Raw genomic sequence first — 27897 nt, 5'->3', positions numbered from 1 at the left:
TTTACTATAGTGAACTTTATCTTAGCTGAAATTAGTATCCAGATGAAGGTGTGAGAAATGGTGGGTCTTTTTTGCGGGGGAGGGCGTACTGGGGATTGATCTCAGGGGCACTCGACCACTGAGCCACACCCCCAGCCCTATTTTATATTTCATTTAGAGACAGGGTCTCACTGAGTTGCTTAGGGCCTCGCTGTGGCTGAGGCTGGCTTTGAGCTTGTGATCCTCCTGCCTCAGCCTCCCCAGCCACTGGGATGAAAGGTGGGTGTCACCGCACCCAGGGAAATGGTGGATCTTGAAATAAGTGTTTTGAGATAAGGTATTTTGAAAGTGTCTGTTTCAAAGGTCCATGTTTTATAACTGCCCCGGTCTTGAGTTCCCGACCTGCACTGGCTTTCTAGGAGCTGGGATGTCTACTCCTATTGACCATGAAGCTGGAATACCAGCCTGGGGAGTCAGTGTTTCCTCCGTTACTTCACCCACATGCCCACTTCTTATGTAGGGATTCGGGAAATTGGCATGTGGCATCCAATCGTTTTGTAATATCATAGTCTAGGCATTTTTAAAATGAAAGGCACCATATAATTAAAAAAAAAAAAAAAAAAAAAGAAAAAAAAAAAACTACTTCCAGCCATGTTTCTCAAAGTGGGTCCCAGGAGCAGTGGGGTGGCACTGCCTGGGACAGTCCGGGAGAGAGTTCTTCATCTTCACGCATCCTTCAGGGGTCCCTCCAGTCTGGGCTATGTGTCAGTATTTTTGGTAAACATTTTTTTTTTCACTAACACATCAAGTCAATATTCCTGTAATATCTCAAAGTAATATTTCTGAACCATTTGACATATAAGAAGTCAACGTGGAAACCATCAGAGGGGACAAAGTGCCTGCTTTCATGCCAGCAGTGTGGACTGCAGGCAGGTGCCCAGCTACCCAGCCAGACTGCTGCTATAAGGTCAGAGTCCAGCGGAGGCTTGGTCCCTTGGGTTCCCCAAGCACTGGTTCACTCTCTGTGGATTCAACCCTGGGCATAGGCCTCCTGCCTTCTGGGACACAGCTGTAAGGTGGGAAGACCTATGTCCCTTGAAACAGCAGCCCTCCTAGGTGGAGCATGCAAGTAGGGACAACCATCCAAGGGATATAGTGGCCAGTTTGAAGGGCACCCACCGGGCCACAGCAAGAACAGAGACAGCATCAAACCAGGATGAAAATTGAGTGTGAACAATAAATAAAAACCACAGCCGTGGTCATTCTAAAGGAAAGAAAGCCTTGTTTGTTTGATGGCCTGTGCTGGTTTCTGTGAAAATAGGTCATTTGAAACAGGGAATTGGGTGATTTCCCTGCCTTCTCAACACGCTCATGATCTGGGGAAATGCTGGGATTCACCCAAAGTCCCTGGGAAATGGCTGGTTCTTTTAGTTCCCCCTAATCCACAAAGTGCTGTGAAAAGGATCGGATGGGAAATTTAAAAGTAGCTGCCATGGTTTTAGGATGACTCTCTAGAAATGGAATCGTGGTGCCAGCACCATGTCCTATCTCTACTTGAATAATCCTCCAGTTTACATACTTTTTCTCACTTAGCAAAGGGTTTTATTCAAAAACTTCTCAGCATCATCTAGTTGTCAGAAAGAATGTAATTCACCTCTTCCTTCCCAATCAACCCCCAGTTCAGAGGCAGAAGTTAAACCATTTGCCTAGAGCTCCCCCTAATGATGATTCTTGAGATTATGATGAGGTTTTGGTTGCTCTTCCTAAACCTTAAGGCTGACTCAAGTAGAGCTGTGCCCCAGAGTTCAGCACAACAGGAAGGAGTCCTGTCAGACCCAATCAGCCTCCCATGCGGGGCTATTAGAGGAATAGGAAATTACCTTGAAAAAGTTGAATTCAGTGACTTCCAGCTGTGTAGGACAGCAGTTCATCAGGCAGCTCTGATCCCTACTCTACTCTAGGAACAAGTGGGAATGAAACATGGCATTCAAGGAGTGAGCAGAGAAGTCATGAGGACAACGTCAAAGTCACTTTCTTAAAGGTAGTTGGCAAATTAGGAGACCTGAGGGAGAACTGATCACAGTGAAAACACCAGACGCTTCAGAGAGGTCCCGTCAGTGAGGCGACAGGGTGCTGCTGCAGGGGCAACAAGAAGATCAGTGTTTTTGCCAGTGGGGGTTCAAGGGAGTGAAGGAGGTAGAAGTCAGACCACTGCAGACTGGGGAACACATGGGTAGGAAGTAGGAAGGGTCAGTCTTTTTTTTTTTTAGATTTTTAAATGTGATCTTTTTAGATATACATGATAGTAGAGTGTATTTTGACATATTATACATATGCGGAGTTTAACCTCATTTTTGTGGTTATACATGATGTGGAGTTACAGTGGTTATGTATTTATATATGAACATAGGAAAGTTATGTCCCATTCATTCTACTGTCTTTCCTACTCCTGTCCCCACTCCCTTCCCTTCATTCTCCTTCGTCTAACCCACTGAACTTCTATTCTTCCCTCACCCCTCCCTTATTGTGTATTAGCACCTGCAAATCAGAGATAGCATTTGGCCTTCGGTTTTTTGGGACTGGCTTATTTCACTTAGCATGATAGTCTCCAGTTCCATCTGTTTACTGGCAAATGCCTTAATCTCATTCTTCTTTTTGACTGAGTAATATTCCATTGCATATATATATATATATATATATATATATATATATATATATATATATCACATTTTGAAAGGACCAGTCTTGACAGCTCTAGCAACACAGTTTGGGAACAAAATGAAGGACTGGGGAATATATGTAACTGTTTTGAATGTGATACAGAGCTTTAAGAGCGACCTACTCTCCATATCTACATTCATGAAAAGGTAGATAACTCATTTGTGCATTGTTACGTTTTGGATGTGAGGTGTCGCCCAAAGGCTCACATGTGAGACTGTCCTTACCAGCATGAGCAAACTCTTGGGTCAGGCGAGGGGCCAAGGATGATTGGAAAATAAAGATTCACAGACACAGATTTTGAGGATTAAGCTGGCATCAGGTGGAGCTCTGCTCTCTGATGGAGCTGCAGATCTAAAGAGTTATGCCAGCAATCTTTCTTTATATATGTCCCATTATCAGGTTAAAGACTAGGCAACCGATTATTCTTTGTATTCAGGAAAGTTACAGAAACTAGGACATGCTATGTAGCTTTTCTGTCGTTGCAATCCACAGTTGGCAAAGTGCAATGTTAGGACTTTGTGTCGCGCTTAAGAAAGTTCTTTGTTTAAAGTAACTGTAAGGCGGGCAGGAACTGGAGAAACAGAGCTGGTGAAGCACTGTGATTATCTAGCATAAGAATTCCTTCCTTCTCAGGAGCTGTGTGCCTGAGATCAAGGTCAGAGCTGACAGGACTCTTGCACAGAGCCTCCTCATGCAGGGCATTGGCACAGCAGCTAAGCATCCTGTGCCCTTGCACAGAAACATTCCTTGGCACCTGGCATGCCACAGCCATGAGAGCATCAGAGACCCCCAATCTCAGTCACTGCTCTCCCATTCTCTGTCACTGCTCTCCACATGAGACAATATAAGAAGGTTCAGAGGAGAAACGATTGGGTTTTGAGATTCTTAACCTGTTGGGATTAACGAGTGGTAACTGGAGGCAGGTAGGGTGTGGCTGGAGGAGGTGGGGATTGGGGCTTGGCCATGGGGTATATATATATTTGTATCTGGCAAGTGGAGTCTCTCTGTTTCCTGATCACCAAGTGAGCTGCTTCCCTCCATCACCCTCCCCTGCCATGATGTTCTGCCTCACCTCGAGCCCCAAGGAATGGAGCTGTCCTTCTATGAACTAAGACCTTTGAAACCATGAGCCCTCCAATAAACCTTTCCTCCTTTACAGTTGTGCTGGTCAGGTCATTTAGTCACAGCAGCGAAATAGCTGACTAAAACATGTGTATAATGAAAACACCTAACACAGAGGCAAATGATGTAAGAAAGGGAAAGAAGACTCACACGTAGACCACCTGCTGTGTGTCATATGACACATTTCATTCTATCTTCAGAAGTCAGTACTGTTCACGTCTTATTTCTCCTTTATGAGGAAAACAAGGTTCCAAGAGCTCAGTGTGCAGCTCAACACGAACCATAGTTATCAAAAGAGCCTGCAGACTCAGGGACAGACACTAAGGTCAGCTTTCCCACGAGGGTCTTTCCTAAATTGTGAAGGTCACATTTTTGTGAGCAAAAATTATACAAGATGTATTGTACAAAGACCTCATAAATACGAAGAAAAATAACTACAGTAGAAGGTGGTAATATACTATTAATAGAACAAAAATGAGGCATAACAGCCATGTTCTAGGACTGTAGAAATTAGATTGGCCTTGGATTAAAATTCACACATGGATAAGGTAAAAATCTGTTGTAAAGTGTAAGAGTCACTGCCAGGTCAGAGACATGAATCCCAAGACTCAGGGATCTGGTTTGAAAAAAAAGCCTGAGATATTCAACTGGGAAAGTGCTGCAAGAGAGAGTGTCATACTGAAGCCAGAATTAAGGACAGGTAGTTAGTATAGAAATAGGGAACCGGGTCAAATAGAGGAAATGAAGCCATGAAGCCATCTGCCTCTGGAAGTTGGAGATTGTTCCTGGAAGAACGGAATGTCAAGAATCTCCAGAGCCCACTGATAACCAAATTTACCTGTCCTTGTCAGAGATTACAGGCAGAAAGATGCTAATTAATGCCCCCTAGGCCCTCCCCCTGCCCATGGCTTCTCACTTTATGCAAAACCAGGCCTAGTCAAGTAGGCAGGAAGGAGAGATAAGGGGGAGAGAACTGGAGAACAAAAGAGACTTTAACCTATAAAAAATGTAGGGTGCGCTCACTTCTTGGGACTTTAGAACATCAGCCATGGCCCCCTTCTTCCTGCCGGGAGAAGTCTGTATTATTACCTTTAAATAAAACCTGCTTAATCTGCTTGCCTTGGCGTACTTCTCTAGTGTTCAATCTTCAACATTAGAAGGAGCAGAACTCGTCACCGGTAAACGGCAGTATCATGAGGACATCATCTTCGTTGGAGGAAAAAGGGGACTGCGTTCCTTGTCTTCAGAGCATTACAGGTGGGCAGTGGGGTGTACTCTTCCATATGTATATTACTGTCTCCATTCTTATGGATAGAACACGGAGGACTACTGAGACAGGGAGCAACTACCCATATAAGCATTGATGCTTCCTACCCACCCCCTGCCAATCATCTTGTATTTAAAGCACCCCCAGAAACCATACCAGTAGATTATTAAGAGATAAATATGGGATTCAAGGTCTAAGAGGGAGACTAAAAATTTCAAAGACTGAGGCAAGTGGGATCTGTGAGGGTCGTCAATATTAGTAACAATCAGTGTGAGATTCTCCAAAGAATAGTGATTTGTGTGCGTGTGTGTGTGTGTGTGTGTGTGTGACTGATAAGAGCACTGCAATGGAAATACCTGTGCAGCATTGAACTATGGGTCTATTCAAGGAGTTTGAGGCAAGAGGAAAGATGTAAAGGCAAAGAGGGAGACATGTACCTAAGTTACTTGGGTCAAAATTTGCTGGTTTGGGGACCTGATGCAGGAGTTGGTGTCAGCTGCGGGTGTAGGTGTGTTTGGTTAGCAAGTGGGTGAAGAACGTCTTGTCTGACTTGAGGCAGTCTGAAACAATGTTAAAGATAAATTTTGTTACAGAAATCTGCACCCTTGCTAGAGGTGCAAAGCACTAAGGTGTGTATTGAACAAGGAGACATCTTTTGTGCTTTTAGAAAGAACCTGACAAAGTCCCCATTTCAGACAGGCAGGCATGTATCACCTTCTTCTTAATTTCTCAACCCTAATTTTGTGTGGTTCTGAGAAGAATGATTTCCTTTTTATATCATCAGCTTTCATATGATCAATCTGAGTTCCCTGGATCTGCAGAACAGAGTCACTGAGAAGCAATTTGAACAAGGCAAAGCATATGTTAAGAAAAGGGAAAACCAGGGATAGGTCTTGAGCAAGAGTCAAGCCTCTCAGATCCCTGTCCCCATCTGCCAAACTTCCCCACTTTCGTGTCACCCCATTCCACATTCAAGCACAAATCAACTTGGTGTCTCCAGCCAGACACTCTGGTTTGAAGAGTTGGTTGTATTGGAAGCTTTGCGAAACCTCTTCAGAACTCCGTGCCTAGTTTGTGGCAGAAACCAAAGAAGGAAAAGCAAAATTCTCCCAAAAGAACAAATAACTATAGATTGTGAGCAGATACTTATCAGACACTGGAGTGTAAACTGGCACAGGATTATTGACTGCACCTCCTCTGTGACCCTGCTATTTTACTTCACTACATACACTGCCAAAGAATTTCATATTCAATAATATAATCCATTAAAAACCCACAAATTAGGTTAGAGGGTGAGAACAAACACTGCTTTCAATGAGCTCAGAGTTATTTGTTAACATAAATTTAAAAGCTTTAGAATGCATATGTAAAAGTCGGTTTTATAACCACAATGCGCTTAAACAAACTAAAAAAGTAAAAGCCAGTTTTTAATATTTTTGACTGCTTCCCCTATATTCGAATTTCTCCATTTGTTCCACCATGCGCCTGAAAGAATGGACATTTTTTTAAGCTGTTTTATCTCAACTCCCTAAGATCTCCCTCCCAGTGACGGGAACAAAGCCCTTAAAGCTGTTCCAGGAAACAGCCCCAAACAGAGAGTAAAAGAGTAAATTGAGCAAGATAGCCAGATAGTGCTCAGACAGTTAAGATATATAGGATATAAGATTACCAGAAACTGTTGACCAGAATCTACGCCCTGTTGTAAAACATTGTGAAACATGTTGTATGTTATCAGCAAACCCAGACCCCCTTTGGAATTTCCCGACGGCTTTGTTCCCTTTTTTGCCCTTTCATGTGCGAACCCTCCCGATGTGTGGTTTCTGCCTTAAAACTTGAAAGATTTTCTGCTAGGGACTCGACGCCTCGACTCCTGCGTGAGTCACGAGTTGAGTCCCAGTGCGCTGGAATAAAAGCCTCTTGCGGTTTGCATCAAGTGATGCCTCCTGCAGCTGATTGGGGTTGCCGTGGATCCATGGGACAGAGTTGGGGTCTCCTTTTTGGGTGTCTTACACGCCAGCTTCTGGAGAAAAACCTGGGTTTAATAAGGAAGCCCAGTTCCCGAGAGCAACGCGGATACATACGGGTCTCTGGGTACCAGGTCTTCTGGGTACCAGGTCTGACCGCCAGAAAAACTAACATTCCGCTGCGGGTTCCCACGGGGCGGGCGCAGTGCCTTGTGGGAGATGTAGTCTCCTTCCAAGTGACTCCCACTAACACGGGCCCGCCCGATTCTCCGGGTTCATGCTGAGCACGCGCGGCCACGCCCACCGCCGCCATCTTTTACCGGAAGTACTGTGGTAGAACTTCTCCCCACACTCCCCAGCAGGCTCTGGACTTGGGGTCTTCGTGAAAGTTGGTGTGAGGTGGTAGAGACGCACCCGTAGGCTTGGAAGTCTGAGGAGCGGAAGGGTATCTTGTTACTGTGGAAGATCCTGACGTCCGCGGGTCTCAGGGCCCAGGGACGTGACGTACAAGTGCCAGGTAGGGCTGCGGAAGGGACGTGCGTGCAGAGCTTTCGTGCTCAGAAGACCCGTGGCTGCCAGAAGGCCGGTGTGTGCCTCTAGGTGGACAGAAGAGGGCTCCGGCAGCTCTGAGAGGGAGACGCTGGGGCAGCGGTCCTGGGAGGTCGAGGGTGAGGTGTGACTTCACAGGGCCGCTCAGTCCCTGCGGGATCCCCTTACTGTTATGGGGTCCGGTTATCGACGTGTAGTGAGACCCAGCCCCCCCTCTACCCCCCGAAACTAAAGTAGGAAAAAAGTTTATTTTGGGGAGAGAGAAAGAAAAAACAGGCTAACGCGTCAGGACCACTACTCCAAGTGGGGCAGTTGTAGTGACTTCAGCAAGCTGGTTTTTAAAGTGAAAGCCATAAAAAAAATCCTGGCAGGCTTACAGTAGGGGCCTTTTTGCTTTTTTTTTTTTTTCCTCTCAAGGAATGCAAGCAGCCAGCTCCAGCTTATCTACTTCAGGCTGCACGTGGCAGGTCAGCAGGGCTACCTAGGCGGAGCCAGACTACCCATGTCTGCAACCGGCAGCGTCTGGGGCTTCCGAAGGGATGGGTTGCTTCACAGAAATGGTCACAATGTCCTTAACTCATGGCTACAATATTTTATCTTGGGTACTGCCCTTGTATTTACCATAGTCAGCACAGCTCAATGATTTTATTCGCACCCATTTTGGTTTGTTCAATCTTAACTAACTAGGTATATTTGTTTTATATCAGAGGGTCTCTACCTTTTTCTTTTTATAATGGGGTTTCTACCGTTTCACATTATGAACTCCGTGACATCAGTTTACCCACGTATGAGATGAGAGTCCTAACAACACTGGGAGGGTGACCCCCCAAGTTCCTAAAGAAATTATGATAAAGCGTGTGCTCACAGAGTCTGGCTCTGTGGTAGTTGTGTTTGTGGGTTCCTCGGTGACTCATCAAGTGGGGTTTCTGATCTTTCCCGTACAGGTTAGCCAGCCTACCACCTCCAGTTACAGTTTATACCAGACCTAGATTCCAGGGACAGTGAATTAGTCTCCCGTGGAGATGAGGGTACTGGATGATGGCCTCATTTTCCTTGGAACAAAGCATTTCTTAATGCCGCTTGAGGAAGGGGCTCCAAGAATAGGAATCCCACCTGAAAGAACCCACCTGTGGCCAGAACCTCCCACTCGTGCTTCAGAGCAGTGGCAGAAGAGCCAGAAGGGTGACTTTGCATAGCCTAAGCAAGTATTGGTCCTACTGTGTAGAATGCCCATGACTTGGTTAATAGTACTGCATCCAGTGGCTATCAGAGACTTAGTGGGATTGAAGGGTTTGGACTGCCTTTCAGAGGGGACAGGTAAGCTGGGCTAAGGAAGAATAGGCGAGAGTCTAGGAAATGGTACCTACTGGAGAAGGATTAAAGACTGTGGCAGCATAAACTCATACCTGAGAGCATCTGTCTGCAGTGCTCTATACACAACCCACTTCCTCGGTGTTTTTCATTGTTGGCAGTATGTTATCTCCGAAAGCACCCAGAAACCACTCCAGACGCAGGAACTCATGCAAGAGAGTTTATTAAGTGGACAGGCAGTGTCTCCCTGCAGGGTGAGAGAGTGTGTGCAGGAGAGAGAGAGAGAGAAAATGGCCGGGGAGCTTTGCTTAAGCAGTGGAATTTTGTGGGTTAATAACAAGGCGGACCAGTGGTTGGCGAAGAGGTTCTCTGGGCTAACAATCTGGACCAATTACTGGCTAGGAAGTTCGCGGGCTAACAATCTGGGTTGTAAAGTGGTGTGGGGGTAATGATGGCAAAATAGCAAATCTCATGTCAACAATCTCAATGTGTTGAGTCACCAGATTGGCATGTAGGGATATGCTGACGTCCCTTCTGTTCTGATAGTTATTCCTGGTAATTCAGGAATGTTTTTCCAAGATAGATGTAAAAAAAAAACCAACAACAACAAAAAAACAATTTGAGGAGAGCTGTGACTTTCCCAAGGTCACATGATTTCAAATGTTAGCCATCTTGACTTTTGGTTAAGTCAAAATAAGTGTGTATTTACTTTGAGATTATAATACCATAGCTTAAGCATTCTTATCCTTTTTTTATCCCTAACATTTTCTGCAGATTATGTTACCTCAGAGGGTTAATAACATAAGTGTTTACCACTTAATGTCTTTAATTTGTTACTAAAAATCATAAATTTTGGACTGGGAATGTAACTCAGTTGGTAGAGTGCTTGCCTCACATGCACAAGGCCCTGGGTTCAATCCCCAGCACCACATACACACACACAGAAAAAATCTTAAGTTTTCCAGGAACATAATAGAAACCTCTATTACATTATTTAAAATGTTAAAGTTAGATCACGTAACACTTCAAGACATTTTCTTAAAATGTAAATAAAATATAGCACACTAAAAATAACTGATTATATATTTTACAAGGTAAACAGACTTTTTATGACACAAAAAATATATTTTACTGATGTGTAAACAATTTTGTTTTATGATCACCAGAACGTTCGTTTGAGCCAGCTGCTAAGTTCATTGAACTTACATTCATTCTTATTTTTAAAACTTCTGCATGTGGTTTTGAAAATTTTTTTATTGCATTTGATTTATAATCTCTCCCAGGTAGTTTTGCTAAAAGTATTGAATTATGGTGACTTAGAATTAACACTTACTGTGTGAGGGATCCAACCAAAACTTTTTGGCTTAAAGGAAAAAAAATTGGCTCAAAGTTCTGTTGATCTGCCCTTTTTTTTTTGTACTAGGAATTGAACAGGAACATTTAACCACTGATCCACATCCCCAACTCTTCATTTTAAATTTTGAGACAGGTCTCGCCAAGTTACATAGGACTTTGCTAAGTTGCTGAGACTGGCCTCAAACTTGAAATCCTCCTGCCGAGTTGCTGGGATTATAGGTGTGTGCTACCTTGCCTGACACTGATTTTTGCATTTTGAGTGGTGTTCATGTGGGTAGTTTCTACACTTGTGCTTCTTTTATCTCAAATGAAGCATTAGTCTGATTTCTTGACTGAGGTGGTTGGGTTCAGGATGGCTTTATTCCCACATCAGGTGGTTGTACTGACCATTGGCTCTTCCCTGTGTTTCCAACAGAGTAGCCATAGGCTTCTTCACATTAAGTCTGTAAGAAGGCAAATACTAGTGGGCAATTACTTTTCAAACAGATATATTTTCTAATACCCATTGGCTAAAGCAAATCAAAAGGTAAAGCCCAGTTTGTTGTCAGAGCATACTATACAAAGACTTGGGTACAGTTAGATCTGTTATTGGGAAGCATTATTGGAGCAGCGTACCACAAGATAGACTTTGTGCACATTTTTTACCTATATAATTGTAAGTGAAGATGTTCGGTTGTAAGATGTTTTCCTGATGTTTAAGTATATATAAACAAGATGTTATAGTAGAAACAGTTATAAGGAGTCCTGCGTGGAATCCCCATATGAATAGGGAAATAGTTAATATAGCCCAACTGTATTTCTATAACATTAATTTGGCTTAAATTAAGTTATATTTTTGGGTAACATTAATTGCTATAAAATTGGTAGGTAATGTATGTTTTAATTAACTCCCCGATAAGTTCTAAGCTTAATCCCTACCTTAATGTAGATGCATCTTCAGTAGGGTCTTAGTTGCCCCTTATTGAGGAGTAAAAGACTATTCTGGGACTGGGGAGATAGCTCAGCTGGTAGAGTGCTTGCCTTGCAAGTATAAGGTCATGAGTTCAATCCCCAGTACCGCAAAAAAAAAAAAAAAAAAAAAAAAAGACTATTCTGCCACATAGAGCCTTTTTAATTTTTTTACTTTTTGTCTTTTCCAGCTAATGTGTAGAGTGTTTCGAGCAGAATAATATTGGACTGAGCTCCACCAATTCTCTCCTTAGTCCACTCCATTCACCTTCTGTTCCAGCCATGCTTCCAGAGTGCTCTCTGCATCTCCAAAAGCAACAAAAACTGAACAGATCTTCAGTGAGTTATTCTTTATTTTGTTGTCTTTGTATATTATGAACTTCCCAAGACCCATACATTAAAATGGAAAAGTAGAAATAAGTAAAACTCAGCTTTAGGAAACTAGACATAAAGTTGGCATGTAGATATAGGCAGGTTATGATACCTCAGAGTCACCTAAGTTTAATGCGTTGGTCTCTGATCTTTCTGACACCATGACAAAAAGACAGTTGCATTTGTTACATGATTGGAATGGAACATGAGAGGAGGGCATGCTAAATTTTCATGGGGCATGAAAACTTGCTGGTACCAAAGTCTGAAACACTATCTTTATTGGTTACATAGATGATGTAGTGGAAAGCCTTTCACTGACAATTTGGAAGTAAACACTTTCTGTGTTCTGCATTAGATAGATTTACGTAGTTGCTAAAGTAGTATGGTCCCAGATAGCTTTTGCATAGTCATCCTTGAGTCAGGGATTAAACCTGGAATGTGTGGAGGACTGAGTCAACCACAGGTCCTTAAATAACTCTCCATGATTTTTCCTCAGTTCCTGGTACAGGTTATACAGCAGATCATTCAGTAACATTTTTTTTACAAACATTCCCACTGCTGATTGGACTTGAACCCATGGAATGTAGTCTTAGTTCATTTCTTCTAAAGTTCACCAGTAACCTAAATTATAGTCAGATCCAGTACTATTGTCTAGTTTTCACCTTTCTTGAATCTTTGACCAAGTTTGCAGTGATCGTCTTAAAATTCTTCTGTATTAGTTTCATGACCTCAGTGATGGTTCTTCTCTTTTACCTGAATTTCTTTTTCTTCTTCTTCACATAGTTCATCCACATGTCTCATCCTGATCACTGTTTGTCCCTCTCTACAGTTCTCCTTCATGATTCATCTCTCTGTGGTTGGGTTGCTCCAACCTGTTTGTAGCTTGCCCTTTAGACTATACTTTTAACTCCCTGTACTTATTTCTTGGTAGCCATCTAAAAGACACCTCCAGACCAACAAATCTGAAATGAAAATCTCATCCTCTATTTCTTTCCTATGGCATTACTGCCATTTAGTGAATGACCCAAATTCCTGAAATGGGATTTTTTTTCCTGGGCTTCTCCCTTTCTTATGTCTCATCTCATCTCCTGTAAAGTGAGTATCATGTTTGTTCTTTTCATTTTCTTTTTGTGTCTGCATACAGTGTCAAATAAGGGGAGGAACTTCTGGGACTCAAAATTCCCTGAAGGGTGTGTTTGTTAGGTGATGAGGTTCAATCACAAGTAGATTCTGCTTCTGTCTAACTCATGTGATGTCCATAGCAGTCCACAGAGAGAAAATTTAGGAATTAGTTGGAATATGTTTGAATAAGTCAGTAAAAATATTTGTGAAGAAAAACCAAGAAGCACTAATATTTTAAATGTACTTTTACTTGTATGTTTGTAGTTCAGAAATACATGTTATATTTTTAAACTCTTTGAAAGATTATAACTAATTCTTCTATTTCAGGTAACCTGTTAAAAATGATCTGCGAAGATAGATATGTGCATTAGTTATAAACATGTTTATGGACTAGAATTGTAAGTTGATTAAGAATAAAAAGTGACAACCTAATTAACTGAACATTTTGAATTCAGTGTTATATTGAGATCTAACAAAATGTTTAATATAGCCATGCTTGGTGGTGCACACCTGAATCCCAGCTACCCAGGAGGCTGAGGTAGGAGAATTGTAAATTCTAGGCCTGCCTGGGCAACATAGTGAGACTCTGAAAATCAAATTAAAAGCGGGGGGAAAAAAAGCCAGGTTGTAGAGCAATACTTGCCTAGCATGCATGAGTTTCTGGGTTCAATCCTCAGTATAGCAAAACAAACAAACAAACAAAAAACAATGATTATACTTCATTTATTTTGAATCTAATATTAAGTATAAACCTACACTCCATGTTTACCTATGCTCTGTAGTGCTTTTTTTGGTGTTCTAATAATTTGCATAGTGAATTCTCACAAAACTTACTGACTTAAAGCAAGACTTTATTCTTCTACATGTCATGCTTTTGTGAATTAGTAAACTAGTTAGCAGTATGGATTGTTTGTTTCCTAATGCCTCTGATCTGCTTTAGGCCAGTTCTGCCATACTGTTTCTAGTCTTTCTTAATCAGGCATCACTAATACCCCAGTCAAGGAAAGAGCAATTAGATTTTACCTTTCAATAAGGGGAATAGTAATAATTTACAGCAGTCTTTAATAAGCCACCAATTGCCTTCTGACAACAGACTTTCCATTTTTGCCATATTCATAATACACTTTGCCCTTCCCACGAGCACCAGAAATCTTTTCAGCACCGGCTGAAGGCCCAACAAAATCAGATCCTGCTTGCCTGCCACCTGCCCCTTCACATACTTGAAGTCGGTAGAGGGTAGCATGAACATGGTGGACACTTCTCTCCAGATGGGTGGTGGGGTGCAGGAGGCACCCTGTAAGCACTAATCTGAGTAGTTCCTGTTGGGCATCTGGTCTGGTTCTTTGATTAGGTTCTAGTCCTGGTCCCTGAGAATGTTGGATTGCCTTTATTTCCTAGCTATGTGAACAATGCAGTGTCTCTTTGAGATCCTGCATTCAGTTATTTTGGATATATACATAGAAGTTGGGTGCTGGACCATAGGGTAATTCTATTTTTTTTTTTTTTTTTTTTTTTTGCGGTGCTGGGGATTGAACCCAGGGCCTTGTGCTTGTGAGGCAGGCTCTCTACCAACTGAGCTATCTCCCAGCCCCAGTAATTCTATTTTTAATTTTTTGAGGAGCCCTATCCTGTTTTTCATAGCTGTTGGAACATTTTACATTCCCACCATCATTTTAGAAGAGTGGTATTTCCTGTTGGGTGTGAAGTGATAATTCAGTGTGTCTTTGATTTGCGTTCCTCTAATGATGAATGGTATTTCATTAGCTTGTTGGCCATTAGTGTCATCATTGGAGAAATGTCTGTGGAAGTCCTTTGCCTGTGCTTTAATCAAGTTATTTATTTACTTATTTTTTACTGTGGAATGGTCATGATTCTTTATGTATTTTGCATATTAACTTGTGAGATATGTGATTTGAAACTATTTTCTTTCATTCTCTAGTTACCTTTTTACTCCGATTGTGACTTGATGCACAGGAATTTTTTGTTTGATCTACATTCATTCATTTTTTACTTTTGCTACTGTGCTTTTAACATGTCTATAAAATTATCGCCAAATTCAATTTCACAAAGCTTTTCTGCTACTTTTTTTCTTAAGAGTTTTATAGTTTTAGTGTTAAGTACAGGTTTTTGAGCCATTTTGAGTTAATTCTTGTATATGGTGTAAGGTAAGCATCCAGTTTGCCTTTCATTGTGGATATCCAGTTTTCCCAATACCAGTTGCTGTACTCTTCTGCACTGAGTGGCCTTTGCGCTCTGTGGGAGATTATTTGAAAATACACGCCAGGATTCATTTCTATGGCTTTATATTTTGTTGTTTTCAGTGTACATAACTTTTTGCCTCCTTAGTTAAGTCTGTTTCTGAATTTTTTTTAAATTTATTTTTATTGTAAACAAATGGGATGCATATTGTTTCTGTTTGTACATGGAGTAACAGCATATCATTTGCATATTCATAAATTTACATAGAGTAATGATGTTGGATTCATTCCATTATTTTTTTTGAATTTTATTTTGATTCTTTTGTACGTAGAATTATTTTCTGAATTTCCCTTTCAGATTGTTCATTGTTAGTCTGCAGAAATGCAGCTGATTGTTTTGTGTTGGTATTTTATCCTACAAGTAAGATGAATTTGTTAGTATAACAATCTTCCTTCATGCCTTCCTACCCTCCCTCCCTCTCTCCCTCCTTCCTTCCCTCCTCCTCTCCCTCCTTCCTTCCTTCCCTGTTTCTTCCCTCCTTCCTTTCTTTTCTCCTTCTCTCTCTCTCTCTCTCTCTCTCTCTCTCTGTATGGTATCTTTAAGGTTTTTAAAAATCCTGCCCTCTGTGAAGAGAAATTATTTTACCTCTTCACTGTTCAGTCTGAATGCTCTTTATTTCCTTCCCTTGCCTGATTGTTCTGGTAGGAGTTCTAGTACTATAGTGAATAGAAGTGACAAGAGGAGGCTTCCTTTCCTTTTCTTTTCCCTAATTTTAGGGGAAAAGATTGACATTGAGTATGTTAGCTGTGGACTTTTATGTGTGGCCTTAATTATGTTGAGGTGGGGTTAACATCTATTCGTAGTTTGCGAGTGTTTTTATTGTGACAGGTGTTCAGATAGCTGTGATACCAGGTTAATGCTGACCTAATTATTGAAGTAGTTTGTGGAATCTGATGGGTGTTAATTTTTCTTGAAATGTTTGGTAGAATTTTCCAATAAACTCTTTTGGGCCTGAGGTTTCCTTTCTTGGGAGGTTTTTGATTACTAATTTGGTCTCCCTAATAGTTAAAAAAAAAAAAAAAAGTCTGTTCAGGTTTTTTTTTTTCCTTCAGTATTCTATATGGTAGCTTGTGTGTTTCAAGAAATTGAGGAGTTTCTTTTATGGTACAGAATTTTAGCCTCACAATTAACTCAGATTCTTTTGTGATCCTTTTTATTCCTATGGTTTTGGTTATAATGTCGCCATTTTCATTTTATGATTTTTAGTATTTGAGTGTCTCTTTCTTGTTACTCTACCTATAGGTTTGTCAGAAACCAGCTTTTAGTGTTATGTTTTTTTGTTTTCCTTCCTGTTCTTGATGTCATTTATCTCTGCTCTAACCATTATTTCCTCCCTCCTTGGTTTGTCATAGTTTTCTTTTTCTAGTTCCTTGAGGTGTGAAGTTGGGGTTTTGATTTCAAATCTTTCTTCATCTTTATTATGGGCTTTATCCCAAAGTTTCCTTCTTAGCACTACTTTTGCTGTATCCCATGGGTTTTATGTTGTATTTTTACTTTCATTTGTCTCAAAATTTTCTCCCCAGGTATAATGCAATTTTATCATTTAATTTAATTTTAATTTTATTATTTTAAATAAACATGATTAAACACATAAGGGATTATAGTTCAGTTTTTTGGAATTGGAAATATCTTCACACACACAATTTTAATTCAAAAATTTTTTTCCAGACCAAGTCATAAATTTTGGTTTAAAAATCTTGTCACCTCAATGTATTGAGACAGCCAACTAGATTTAGAAGCTAATAATAAAATAAACATATATTGGGAAAAATTGACACCTGTTTTTTTTTTTTTGGTGGTGCTAGGGATTGAACCCAGGGCTTTGCTTTGTGCTTGACAGGCAAGCACTCTATGAACTGAGGTATATCCCCAATCTTGCTGTCAATTTTTAATTATTTAATTAAAAAAAATTCAGATATGATTGATGTACAAACATTGTCTATATTTAATGTGTACATTTTGATAAGTTTAGGAATAAGCATTAATCACCTGTGGCAACATCACCAAAATAATGCCATAAATACATCACCTCCAAAAGTTTTTACTATCTCCCTTCTTTTTATATGTAATAACACAATTTCTTGTAAATTAGCCTCTTAGCAGATATTTAAGTATATAACACAGTATTCTGAATTGCATACACTGTTCTGTAGATTTAATATTTAAGACTGCTTCATATCATGTAACTAAAACTTAGTACCCTTTGACCAACACCTCCCCAATTCCTTTTACCCCTACCCCATGGTAACTACCATTCTATTTTATGCTTTTGTAAGCTTGAGTGTTTTAAATTCTTGATATATATGGTATCTTAGTCCATTCATGTTGCTGTAACCAAAACCTGAGATTGGGTACTTATTAAAGAATAGAAATATCACACAGTTTTAGAGGCTGGAAAGTCCAAGATCAAGGTGCTGGCCTTTGATATCTGGTTAGGGTCTTGCTGCCTCCCCACATGGTGAAGGGCATGAAACAGTAGAGATTGATTGAGACCCTTTTTTACCAAAGGGTCCTAATCCATTACAGAGAAAGGAACTCTGATCTGATCACCCACAGAGGCCCCACCTTCCAATACTGTCCACGTGGTGGTGAGGTTTCATTGTGAAATTTGGAGAACATATTTAGGTCATTGCTGGCGGTATCATGCAGTACTTTTTGTGTCTAGATATATTTTACTTACCATAATGTCCCCCAGGTACATTTGTGCTGCACAAATGTCACAAGTGGAGGGATTTCCTGTTTGAGACTGAATATTGCCTATATGGGCCACGTTTTTTTTATCCATCATTATTAAGTGATTTTATTATAAGTAGGATATTTTTAATATTTGTTTTAGTATTACGTAATAATTATTAAACTCAAGCATTCAAGTGGTTGGATTTTTTTGTTTTGTTTTAAGAGAAAACCACTTTTATTTTGTTAGAACAGTTGAATTTCACAGCAGAATCTGAGGAAGGTGTATAGATTTCTTCCGTACTCATACCCTTACACATGCATAGCCTTCCCCTTTGTCAACATTCCTCAACAGAGTGGGAAATTTGTTACAATGGGTAATCCTACACTGACACATCATAGTTGTCCAAAGGCTGTGTATACATTAGGGTTCAGTCTTAGTATTGTACACTCTATGGATTTGGAAAAATGTGTAATGATATGTTTCTAGCATTATAGTGCCAAAGAGGATACTTTCACTGCTCTAAAAATCTGCTACTTCTATTCATCCCTCCCACTCCCCGCTACCCTGGAAACCACTGATCTTTTTACTTTCTCCACAGCTTTACCTTTTCCAGAATGTTACATAGTTGGATTCATAGGGTAAATAGCCTTTTAAGACTGTCTTCTTTCATTTAATAATGTGCCTTTTGAGATTTATCGATGCCTTTCAGGACTTAATAGCTCATTTCTTTTTAGTGCTGAGTAATATTCATTGACAACATATGCCACAGTTTTGTCCATTCACCTCTTGAAGAGCATCTTGGTTGCTTCCAAATTTTGACTGTTTTGAATATACAGTCTATAACCATCTGTTCACAGGTTTTTATGGGAGTGGCTTTCACCTCTTTTGTGTAAACACCACAAGTACGATTGCCGGATCATATGGTAAGAGCATGTTTGGTTTCATAGTAAATCACCAAAAAGTCTCCCTCAGTGACTGTCCTGTTTTGCATTCCTACAAGCAGTGCATGAGTTTCTCTTGTTCCACATCCTCATTAGCATTTGTTATCAGTGTTCCATATTTTGTTCCTTCTACTGGGCATGTAGTGCCATCTCGTTATTTTAATTTGCATTTCCCTGATGTCATATGATACAGAACATCTCCTCCTCTGTTTTTTTTTTTTTTTTTTTTTTTTGGAGGGCGGTACTGGGGATTGAACTCAGGGGCATTCAACCACTGAGCCACATCCCTAGCCCTATTTTGTATTTTATTTAAAGATAGGGTCTCACTGAGTTGCATAGTACCTTGCTTTTGCTGAGACTGACTTTGAACTCATGATCCTCCTGCCTCAGTCTCCTGAACCTCTGGGATTACAGTTGTGCTGCACTTCACCTGGCTCTTCCTGTGTTTGTTGACTGTGTCTTCTCTTTTTGGGTGTTTGTTAAGATCTTTCAACAGTTTTAAAAATGAAGCTGTTTGTAATAGCTATAGAGCTTTGAGTTGTTTGCATGTTTTACATAACAGCCCTTTTATCAGATCTGTCTTCTGCAAATATTTTCTTCTAGTCTATGACTTATTTTCTCATTCTTTTTTTAAAAAATTTTTATTTTTACAGACTGCATTTTGATTCATTGTACACAAATGGGGTACAACTTTTCATTTCTATGGTTGTACACAATATAGATTCACACCATTCATGTAATCATACATACATAGGGTAATACTGTCTGTCTCATTCTACTATCTTTCCTTCCCCCACCCCTCCCACCCCATTTTCCTCTACACCATCCAAAGTTTCTCCATTCTTCTTGCCATTCCCCCAACCCTGTTATGTATCGTCATCCACTTATCAGAGAAAACATTTGGCCTTTGGTTTTTTGGGCTTAGCTTATTTCACTTAGCATAATATTCTCCAACTCCATCCATTTACCAGCAAATGCCATAATTTTATTCTTTATGGCTGAGTAATATTCCATTGTGTATATATACCATAGTTTCTTTATCCATTTATTTATTGAAGGGCATCTAGGTAGGTTCCACGATCTAGCTATTGTGAATTGAGCTTCTGTAAACATTAATGTGAATTAATCTTGTATCCTGCAGTCTTTTTATAATCACTAGTTCCAGTTTTTTTTTTTTTGCTTTAACAATGTTGTCTTCATAGAGTTATGTTATCTGCAATTTTATTTATTTTTTGTTTGTATACCTTTAATTTCATTTTCTTGTCTTATCGCATTAGCTTGTACTTCTAGTATAGAGATGAGAGAGGTGATAAGAGGGTACATCCTTGCCTTCTTTAGTTACTGGTCTTACAGGAAAGGTTTGAATTTCTCATCATTAAGGATGATGTTAGGTGTAGGTTTTTATGGGTATTTGTTTTATCAAGTTGAGTTTTTATCACAAATGGGTGGTAAATTTTTTCAAGTGATTTTTCTGTGTCTGTTGTGTGATCATGTGATTTTTCTTTTTTAAACTCTTGATGCAGTGAGTTGTGTTGGTTGATGTTGAAATACTGAGCCAACCTTGCGTGCCTAGGATAAATTCTACTTGGTTTGATGTAAAATTCTTTTTGTAGATTGTTGGATTCAGTTTGCTGATATTTTGTTGAGGATTTTTTGCATCTGTGTTCATGAGAGGTACTGGTTGGTAGTTTTCTGTTCTTGTAATATCTTTGGTATTTGGGTAGTGCCAGCTTCATAAAATGAACCATAATCTTCTGTCTGCTCCTATCCTCTGAAATAGATTGTAGGGAATTGATATGATTTCTTCCTGAACATTTTGTGGAATTCACTGGTGAATCTATACAGAGCAGGTGCTGTATTTGAAGGTTAGTAATTATTCTGTTCCTTAATAGATGTGTTTATTATTGTGTATTCTGTGAGTTTTAGTAAATTTATATCTTTGGAGAAATTGGTTTGGCCTATTCTGAAAAATATTAGGGACTTTAACAGTTGAAAAGGAGCAGATTCCAGATGGTGAGGGGCAAACACAGGCATAGAATAGTCACTGAAGTAACCTGCAGTTATCTTATAGAGACTTAAGATGTAAACAAGGAACAGCTGCAACCCACCTCAGCATGTGAAGTGATCAGAGACTGGGGCCCTGCCCCTGTGGATACATATCTTCTTCCTTTGTTTGAGGCAACCTGATGCTCTCAGTATTGTCTTTCATTTCTTACTTGGGTAGAAGTCCCCCCACTCCCCTTTTTTTCCTGTTAATCTTGTAAGATTATTCACTGTCATGGCTTCAGGTACCGTTGAAATTATGGTACTTACAAATCTTCCTCTTCAGCTGATGTCTCTCTTCTGCATTCCAGATTCACATCCAGTTGCCTGGTGGGCATCCCACATATGAGATTTCAGTTATTTCCACTCTAATGTGTACCAGTCTGTGCTATTTCTGCCCATCACATTCTTCCATTTTCCACATTTGTCCTCAGAGCAGCTGTACCCGACTAGCTGCCATCATACAGGTAGTCTGGAAGTCAGTAGTCATCCCATCTGACCCTCTGCTCAGCAGGTTAATACCATATTCTGTTTCTGCTTGTACTCTTCGTTGTTTCATTTTCTCATTATGTATATTTACTACTCTTTGTTCTGGTATAGGTGGTAATCTTTCATCCTGTTTTCTTCCTTTATGACTCTTCCTTAAGCCTCTTCCCACTCTTTCCAGAGTTGATTACTAAATGCACATCTGTTCATATAACTTACCTTTTCTTATAGGGCATCGTTATTTACATGGTGTGGTTAGGGAAGTGGAGTGTTCACCCTGTGGTGCCCACAAGCAATTCTTTGGCACATAGGAAGGACATTTTGGGACGTGTATGTGTTTTTAATGTATAAGTAATTAAAAGATGATAGTACACAATTTTTTTCCTGTTGGAATTGGGTCATAAATTCAGACCCACTCAGTAAGAAGTTCTATCAGTATTGCATGAATCTCATCATGGGCCGGACTTATTCCCCCAGGCAGGGCAGTGTGTATAGTGATGGGCATTCTTTGTGCTACTCACATTCATGAGAACGCAGTTCACATGGCAGTCAAGCATCTTCAGGGTTTCAGTGACACACAACCTCATGAGACAAAATAGAGCTGTGTTTTCTCCTTTGTCTTCCCAGTCTATATTGTACTTCTCTCTGTATTAATTCATCTTACACATCATTCCAGGTATGCATCTATACTTCATTTTCATATCAGCTCATAAGACCCTTAGAGGAACAGAATTTTATTCATGCTTATCTCCCTTGCAAGTCTGGTTCTAGATATTTGAAGTAAATTTTGTAGTATTGTTTTTGATAATAAATTATTACCGTGGATGGATCCTTTCACTGTGATCTTTCCTTCATCCTTCATACAGAGTGTAAAGCAAGCTCTATCATATGTAAGATACATGTAAGACATACGCACATACAGAAGGGAGACATGCACAGCCTGGGAGGACTGGTGACTTGAGGAGAAATGTGCTGTTGCAGGGATTGGTGTTGTTTGAGGACGTGGCTGTGGACTTCACCCAGGAGGAGTGGCAGGACCTGGATGATTCTCAGAGGACCCTGTACAGGGATGTGATGTTGGAGACCTATAGCAGCCTGGTGTCACTGGGTGAGCAAAATTCCCCAGCATCTTCTAGGAGCAGTGTCCTTCACTGCCCCATTGGGCACATATAAAGACCATTTATAAGTTTTAATGCTATTTAGGTGTGGGATTCCAGTTCATGTAGAATATGCCCTTTTTTTTGGTACTGGGAGTTGAACCCAGTGGTGCTACCTCTGAGCCCTTGTTATTTTTTATTTTGAGACAGGATCTCACTAACTTGCCCAGGCTTGTGATCCTCCAGCTTGCCTTCCGAGCTGCTGGGATTATGGATGGGCACCCCAACCCTTGGTGTGTGTCATACCTTGTTAATGAAGGGGTCACATTGCCCCCTTCATTGACAGTTCCTCAAGCAAGCATTTCGTTTTGTTTGTTTGTTTTTGTTTTTAAGGACCTAACCCTAACGTGGCAGTTTGGTAAAATCTTACATTATTTCCCATTAACAGGGCACTGCATTACCAAACCTGAGGTGATCTTCAAGTTGGAGCAAGGAGCAGAGCCATGGATGGTAGAGGAACACCCAAACCACACCCTCCCAGGTCAGTCAGTGCATATGGTGCAGGGAGCTTGGGAAAAGTAAAATTCACCAGATGTTGAGCTATGTTACCACTTTTTCACTGAGTTCCAGACCTGAGGACAGCTGGATCAAAGATTTGTATTACATAGTCTCCAGGGAGGCCTCTTACCTTTGCCTATTTTGCTGAGTATTTTAAACATTTACTTCCAAAGGATTCTCTACCTTCCTTTTCTTAGACATCTTTCTTTGTTTCTCACTTTTTCACATTTTCAGTTGCTTTCTCTTCCACCATTCCAGTGGAATGGGTTTTTTCTAGGCATTTATTTTTACATCCATTTATTCTTTCAGCACATCTTAAGCAGGTATTGAGCAGTGGCAATTTTATAATGTTTGTATAATAAAAATGATCAACATATTGTCCCTCTTTCATAAAGTTTACATTCTAACGAGAGAGAAACAAGAAAAATGTTAAGTAATTGGATGAGAATTACATAGAACGTTTAACTAGAGTGAGAGAGAAAAAAAATGGAATGATAATTCAGAAAGGATGGTCAGAGAAGGCAGTTTTAGGGCAATCTTAAGTATGTACTTTGGCACGGCTTCAACTCAAGTTAGTTTTTTTCTAATTGGTGAATACAAAATCTAGATTTAAGGATGGACATCCCTATTTGAGGTACAAATTTGGACATCAATGCCTTTAAACAAATATTTAAAGTCATTCTTATAGAGGAGAACATCAAGGGAGTTGATAACATAAAGAGAAAAGAAGTCTATGAGTGAACCTGTGTTTCACAAAGGAAAAATCATGAATCTGAGAAGGACCTGGAATAGGAGCATAGTAAGAGTTGGGCCTGGACTTCAGAGTAAAAGATTTTGGGGACAGAGTAAAACAGGAGATTTTGGGTCCCCAGGCCAAGTAAACAAAGGTTTCATTTTGGAGGGCTCTAATTTCTGAAAGTTGAGTTTGAAGTCCTCATTTCCCTTTGTCTTTATGAACATTCTCCTAAAACAAGGAGAATGAGAAATGTCTGTAAGTCTCTATTTTCTATGAAAATACAAAACAACTGAAACTTCAGTGCTTAAAATAAAAGCTTTCGGAACAGTGAATTATGCAATAGGGGTACTTGCATTAGGAATTGGGTGGGGGGGGGGACAGTGTCAGGCTGTAGATCTCAGAAGGAACCAGAAAAGCAGTTTCTAAAGTTTGTGGGCACAGCCTGGGTTGGAAAGCACGTTGCTTTCGACCAGCATGTATGGGAAGCCCGGGGTTATGGATGAAAGAATCCCATACCTGCTGTGGTCTGAGAAGCAAAGTAAGCCAGGTTCAGTTAGGAATTTGGAGAAAGCTGCCTTCATCTAGCATAGGGAAGAAGAGAGTCAAACCATTACCCCAGACAATATGCTTTTGAGTTATTACCTTAAGTCAGAAGAAAGACCATATTCAGTAATGGACATTTCAGTCTACTGTGGACCATATACCCATCTACATAATCTTGGTCCCATAAGATTATATCAGAGCTCAAAAATTCCTATCATTTAGTGACATGTTAAACATTATAATATAATAGTCTGATGCATAACCCACATGTTTGTGGTGATGCTGATATAATCAGACCTACTGCTCTACCAGTCACATCAAAGTATAGCACATACAACTGTATATCGTACATAATTCTTGATAATTTTTAGTCACCTTTGTGTTACTACAATGAAATACCTGATGCAGTTAACTGATAAAGGGAAAAGTTCAGTTTGCTTCATGGTTCTGGAGATTCTGGTCCAGAATAGTGGGACCCCATCACTTTTGGCCATTGGCAAGGATGGAAGATCATATTGGGAGCATGATGACAAGCTGCTCACGTTATGAATCAGGAAACAAGGGTGGGAGAGGGTGGGCCATGTTCTCACAATCCTCTTTGAGGACAGCCCCCTAGGGGCCTTAGGACCTGCCTCTAGGTCATGCCTCCTGATGGTCTACAACATCTTCCAGTAGTACCAACCTGGAGACAAAGTCATTAACATATGGGCCTTTGGAGGATGTTTAACATTCAAACTATGGCAGTAATTAAATGACTATGGTACCGGTTTATGTATTTACTATACCATAGTTTTTATTATTTTAGGGCATACTCTTCTATTTATCAGAATTTTTATTGTTAGTATGCTGTGTTACCCTGGGAGCAGCCCCACACATCTATCTCATGTTTACCGTGCCTCGATTGCATCAATAGACCACACAAGGTGATGGTCCTGTACCATCTAGAGTTGTGTAAGTGAACTCTGTGATATTCACACATGACAATATTGTGTATTGACACATTTTTCCTCAAATATTTTTGTCATTAAGTGATTCATGACTGTGCTTATAATCACTATTCACTATTGATTAATTTACAAATGGTAGGTTTCTAACATAGGAAGAAGGAACTTTATTCAAGTGATGAATGAGCATTCCATAAAATATTTTTATGGATTTTTTTTTTGTTGTTTTTCATTTTAGATGTCCAGAAAGGGGATGACCAAATAGACAGGAGCCAAGAAAATCAAGACAGACATTTGTGGCAAATTGTAATCACCAACAGCAATGCATCAACTGAGGAGAGAATTGAATTAGGAAAAGAAATTAAATTGAGCTCAAACTATATTTCAAAACTGATTTTAAATAATGGGAACTATTTAGGAACAAGGCCTGAGGGGTTTAACGTACCTCAGAACATACTTCTCTCTAGGGAGCCTGATGAGGTATGGGCTGGAGAGACACCTGATGCCTATCATATAATCAGGAAATTCCTCAGACGTCCTCAGCATCTTGGTCAGCATCACAGGATTCAGACTCGGCAGCAGGAATTTGAACATTGTGGACAGGTTAAAACCTTGAACGCAGAGGCGATAGTATTGAAACATGAGAGGGTTCCTGTGGGAAAGGCCTATGATGATTTGTTTTTCATTGATGGAGAGACAACTCAGGTGGTGAAGAAAGCTTTCTACGAAAAGCCTAATATTATTAAAAGTCAGCAAATACACACAGGAGAGAGACCCTCTGAATGTATTGAAGATAAGGACACCTTCGCTATCAGTTCAGACCCTGTAATACATCAGAGGGTACAGGGGAAAAACCCCTGTGCATGTAGTCACTGTGAAAAATCTTTCACCTGTAATTCCATCCTTTCCATCCATCAGAGAATTCACACAGGGGAGAGGCCCTATCCATGTAATGAATGTGGGAAAACCTTTTACCAGAAGTCACACCTCGGCAAGCATCAGAGAACTCACACTGGAGATAAACCCTATGAATGTAAGGAATGTGGGAAAACTTTCAAATCCAAGGCAGCCCTCCCTGCACATCAGAGAACTCACACAGGCGAAAAACCCTATGAATGTGGAGAGTGTGGAAAAACTTTCAATTACAAGGCAGTCCTCACTGTACACCAGAGAAGTCACACAGGTGAAAAACCCTACAAGTGTAGTGAGTGTGGGAAAACCTTTTACCAGAAGTCACATCTCTGCAAGCATCAGAGAATTCACACTGGAGAGAGACCCTATGAATGTAAAGAATGTAGGAAATCTTACAGGGATAAGTCAAAACTCACTGACCACCAGAGAATTCACACAGGTGAAAAACCCTATAAATGTGAAGAGTGTAGGAAAACTTTCAGCAATAGATCAGCCCTCGTTGTCCATCGGAGAACTCACACTGGAGAGAGACCCTATGAATGTAAAGAATGTAGGAAATCTTACAAGGATAAGTCAAAATTCACTGAACACCAGAGAATTCACACAGGTGAAAAACCCTATAAATGTGAAGAGTGTAGGAAAACTTTCAGCAGTAGATCAGCCCTCGATGTTCATCAGAGAACTCACACAGGGGAAAAACCCTATGAATGTAATGTGTGTGGGAAAACCTTTAGCCAGAAGGGAAACCTTGGTCAACATCAGAGAGTTCACACAGGGGAGAAACCCTATGAGTGTAAAGAATGTGGAAAAACATTTTCCCACAAGTCCAGCTTCAGCAAGCATCAGTCAAATCATGTAAAGGAAACACCCTAAGAACATGGGTGTGGGAAAACCTCTTGCCAAAAACCACATCTTGCCAGGTCAACCACACTTTTAATCTTGTATGGCAGGGACTGGCTGCATGATCTCCAAAATCCACTTTCCTTCTGGAAGCAGCCTGCATTTCTCATCTCCCATTACCACAGGGGGAGCATTCAACTGAGCTGTGCAGAAAAATAGGGGCACAAGTGATGAATGTTATTTCCAGGCATGGTGCCTATAAAAGCTGTGCAGTCAGTCCTCCCTGGTGTCTCCTGCCCTGTGGATCTGATGTGAAGTTGACCACCAGGATGTCCTTCAGAGCCGTAAACAGGAGAGTATCACTGATTTAAGACAGAAGGAAATAATTGGCAAGACCAGAGATCTTCCCACTTTTGCCCCAGAACTCTTGATTTGTCCTTTTTTTGAGTGAAAAGTAAATGCTCTTTTGAGCCCTTATATGTGTGATGTGTTTGCATTACAATAGAAACATCTCACTGAAGCTAAAATAATTAATATGTCAGACCCTTTAAAAAGCTTCCAATATTTTTGGGTAGCTGGGAATTTATAATTATGGGAATTATAATTGTGTTCATAACGCTTGACCTGCCATTCATATAGAGGCTAATGCCTCTAAGAGTTGGTTCTTGGCTATACTCCTGCATGCTTTTCTGTTATTTACATGGCTAGGCTGTAAACTTTCCAAATTTTTATGTTCTGATTTCCTTTTAGTATGAAATTCTGTCTTAGTCATTTCACTCTTGCATTTGACTGTGAGTTTAAAGAATCTATGCAGTTCCTTCAGTTTTGCCTAGAACTGTCTTCCATGTTATTCTACTTCATTTCTCTTAAATTCTGCCTTCTATAAAACCCTCAAGTGCAGACATAATTCAGCCATGTTCTTCGACAGTTTATAATAGGGATGTCTTACTCTAGCTTCCAAGAGGTATTCTTCATTTCAATGCAAGACCACATCAGAGTGGCCTTACTGTTCGTAGTTCTGTTAGTATTCTTGTCACAACCAGTTAAAAAATTTCTGAGAAGATTCTGACTGCCTATAGGTGTTCTTTTCTGAACCTCCACCAGAGTAACCCTTAGGGCTCCATCCAAAGTAATGTGGGCTTTCTCTAGC

General features: G+C 40.2%; 1 protein-coding gene across 5 annotated transcripts; it reads left to right on the top strand.

Annotated features, from left to right (window-relative positions):
* The first annotated feature begins 7356 nt into the window (after positions 1–7356).
* Positions 7357–27224, top strand: LOC306643361 (zinc finger protein OBI1-like). 5 transcript variants are annotated; one of them, XM_079109441.1, is made up of 5 exons: positions 7358–7721; positions 11409–11556; positions 22099–22225; positions 22663–22755; positions 25234–27224. In XM_079109441.1, the coding sequence occupies exons 2-5, from the start codon at positions 11500–11502 to the stop codon at positions 26778–26780; spliced, it is 1824 nt and encodes a 607-aa protein (XP_078965567.1). In that variant the 5' UTR covers positions 7358–7721; positions 11409–11499; the 3' UTR covers positions 26781–27224. The 5 variants fall into 5 exon arrangements, with proteins under 5 accessions (XP_078965569.1, XP_078965570.1, XP_078965567.1 ...); XM_079109443.1 differs by lacking the exon at positions 11409–11556 and having other exon boundaries at positions 7357–7721; XM_079109442.1 differs by lacking the exon at positions 7358–7721 and having other exon boundaries at positions 11419–11556; positions 21984–22225.
* Positions 27225–27897: the final 673 nt, after the last annotated feature.

Source organism: Sciurus vulgaris, assembly GCF_902686455.1.
Source record: "Sciurus vulgaris genome assembly, chromosome: 13".
In the NCBI taxonomy this organism is placed as follows: Eukaryota; Metazoa; Chordata; class Mammalia; order Rodentia; family Sciuridae; genus Sciurus; species Sciurus vulgaris.
This window is presented reverse-complemented; position numbering and strand designations above follow the sequence as displayed.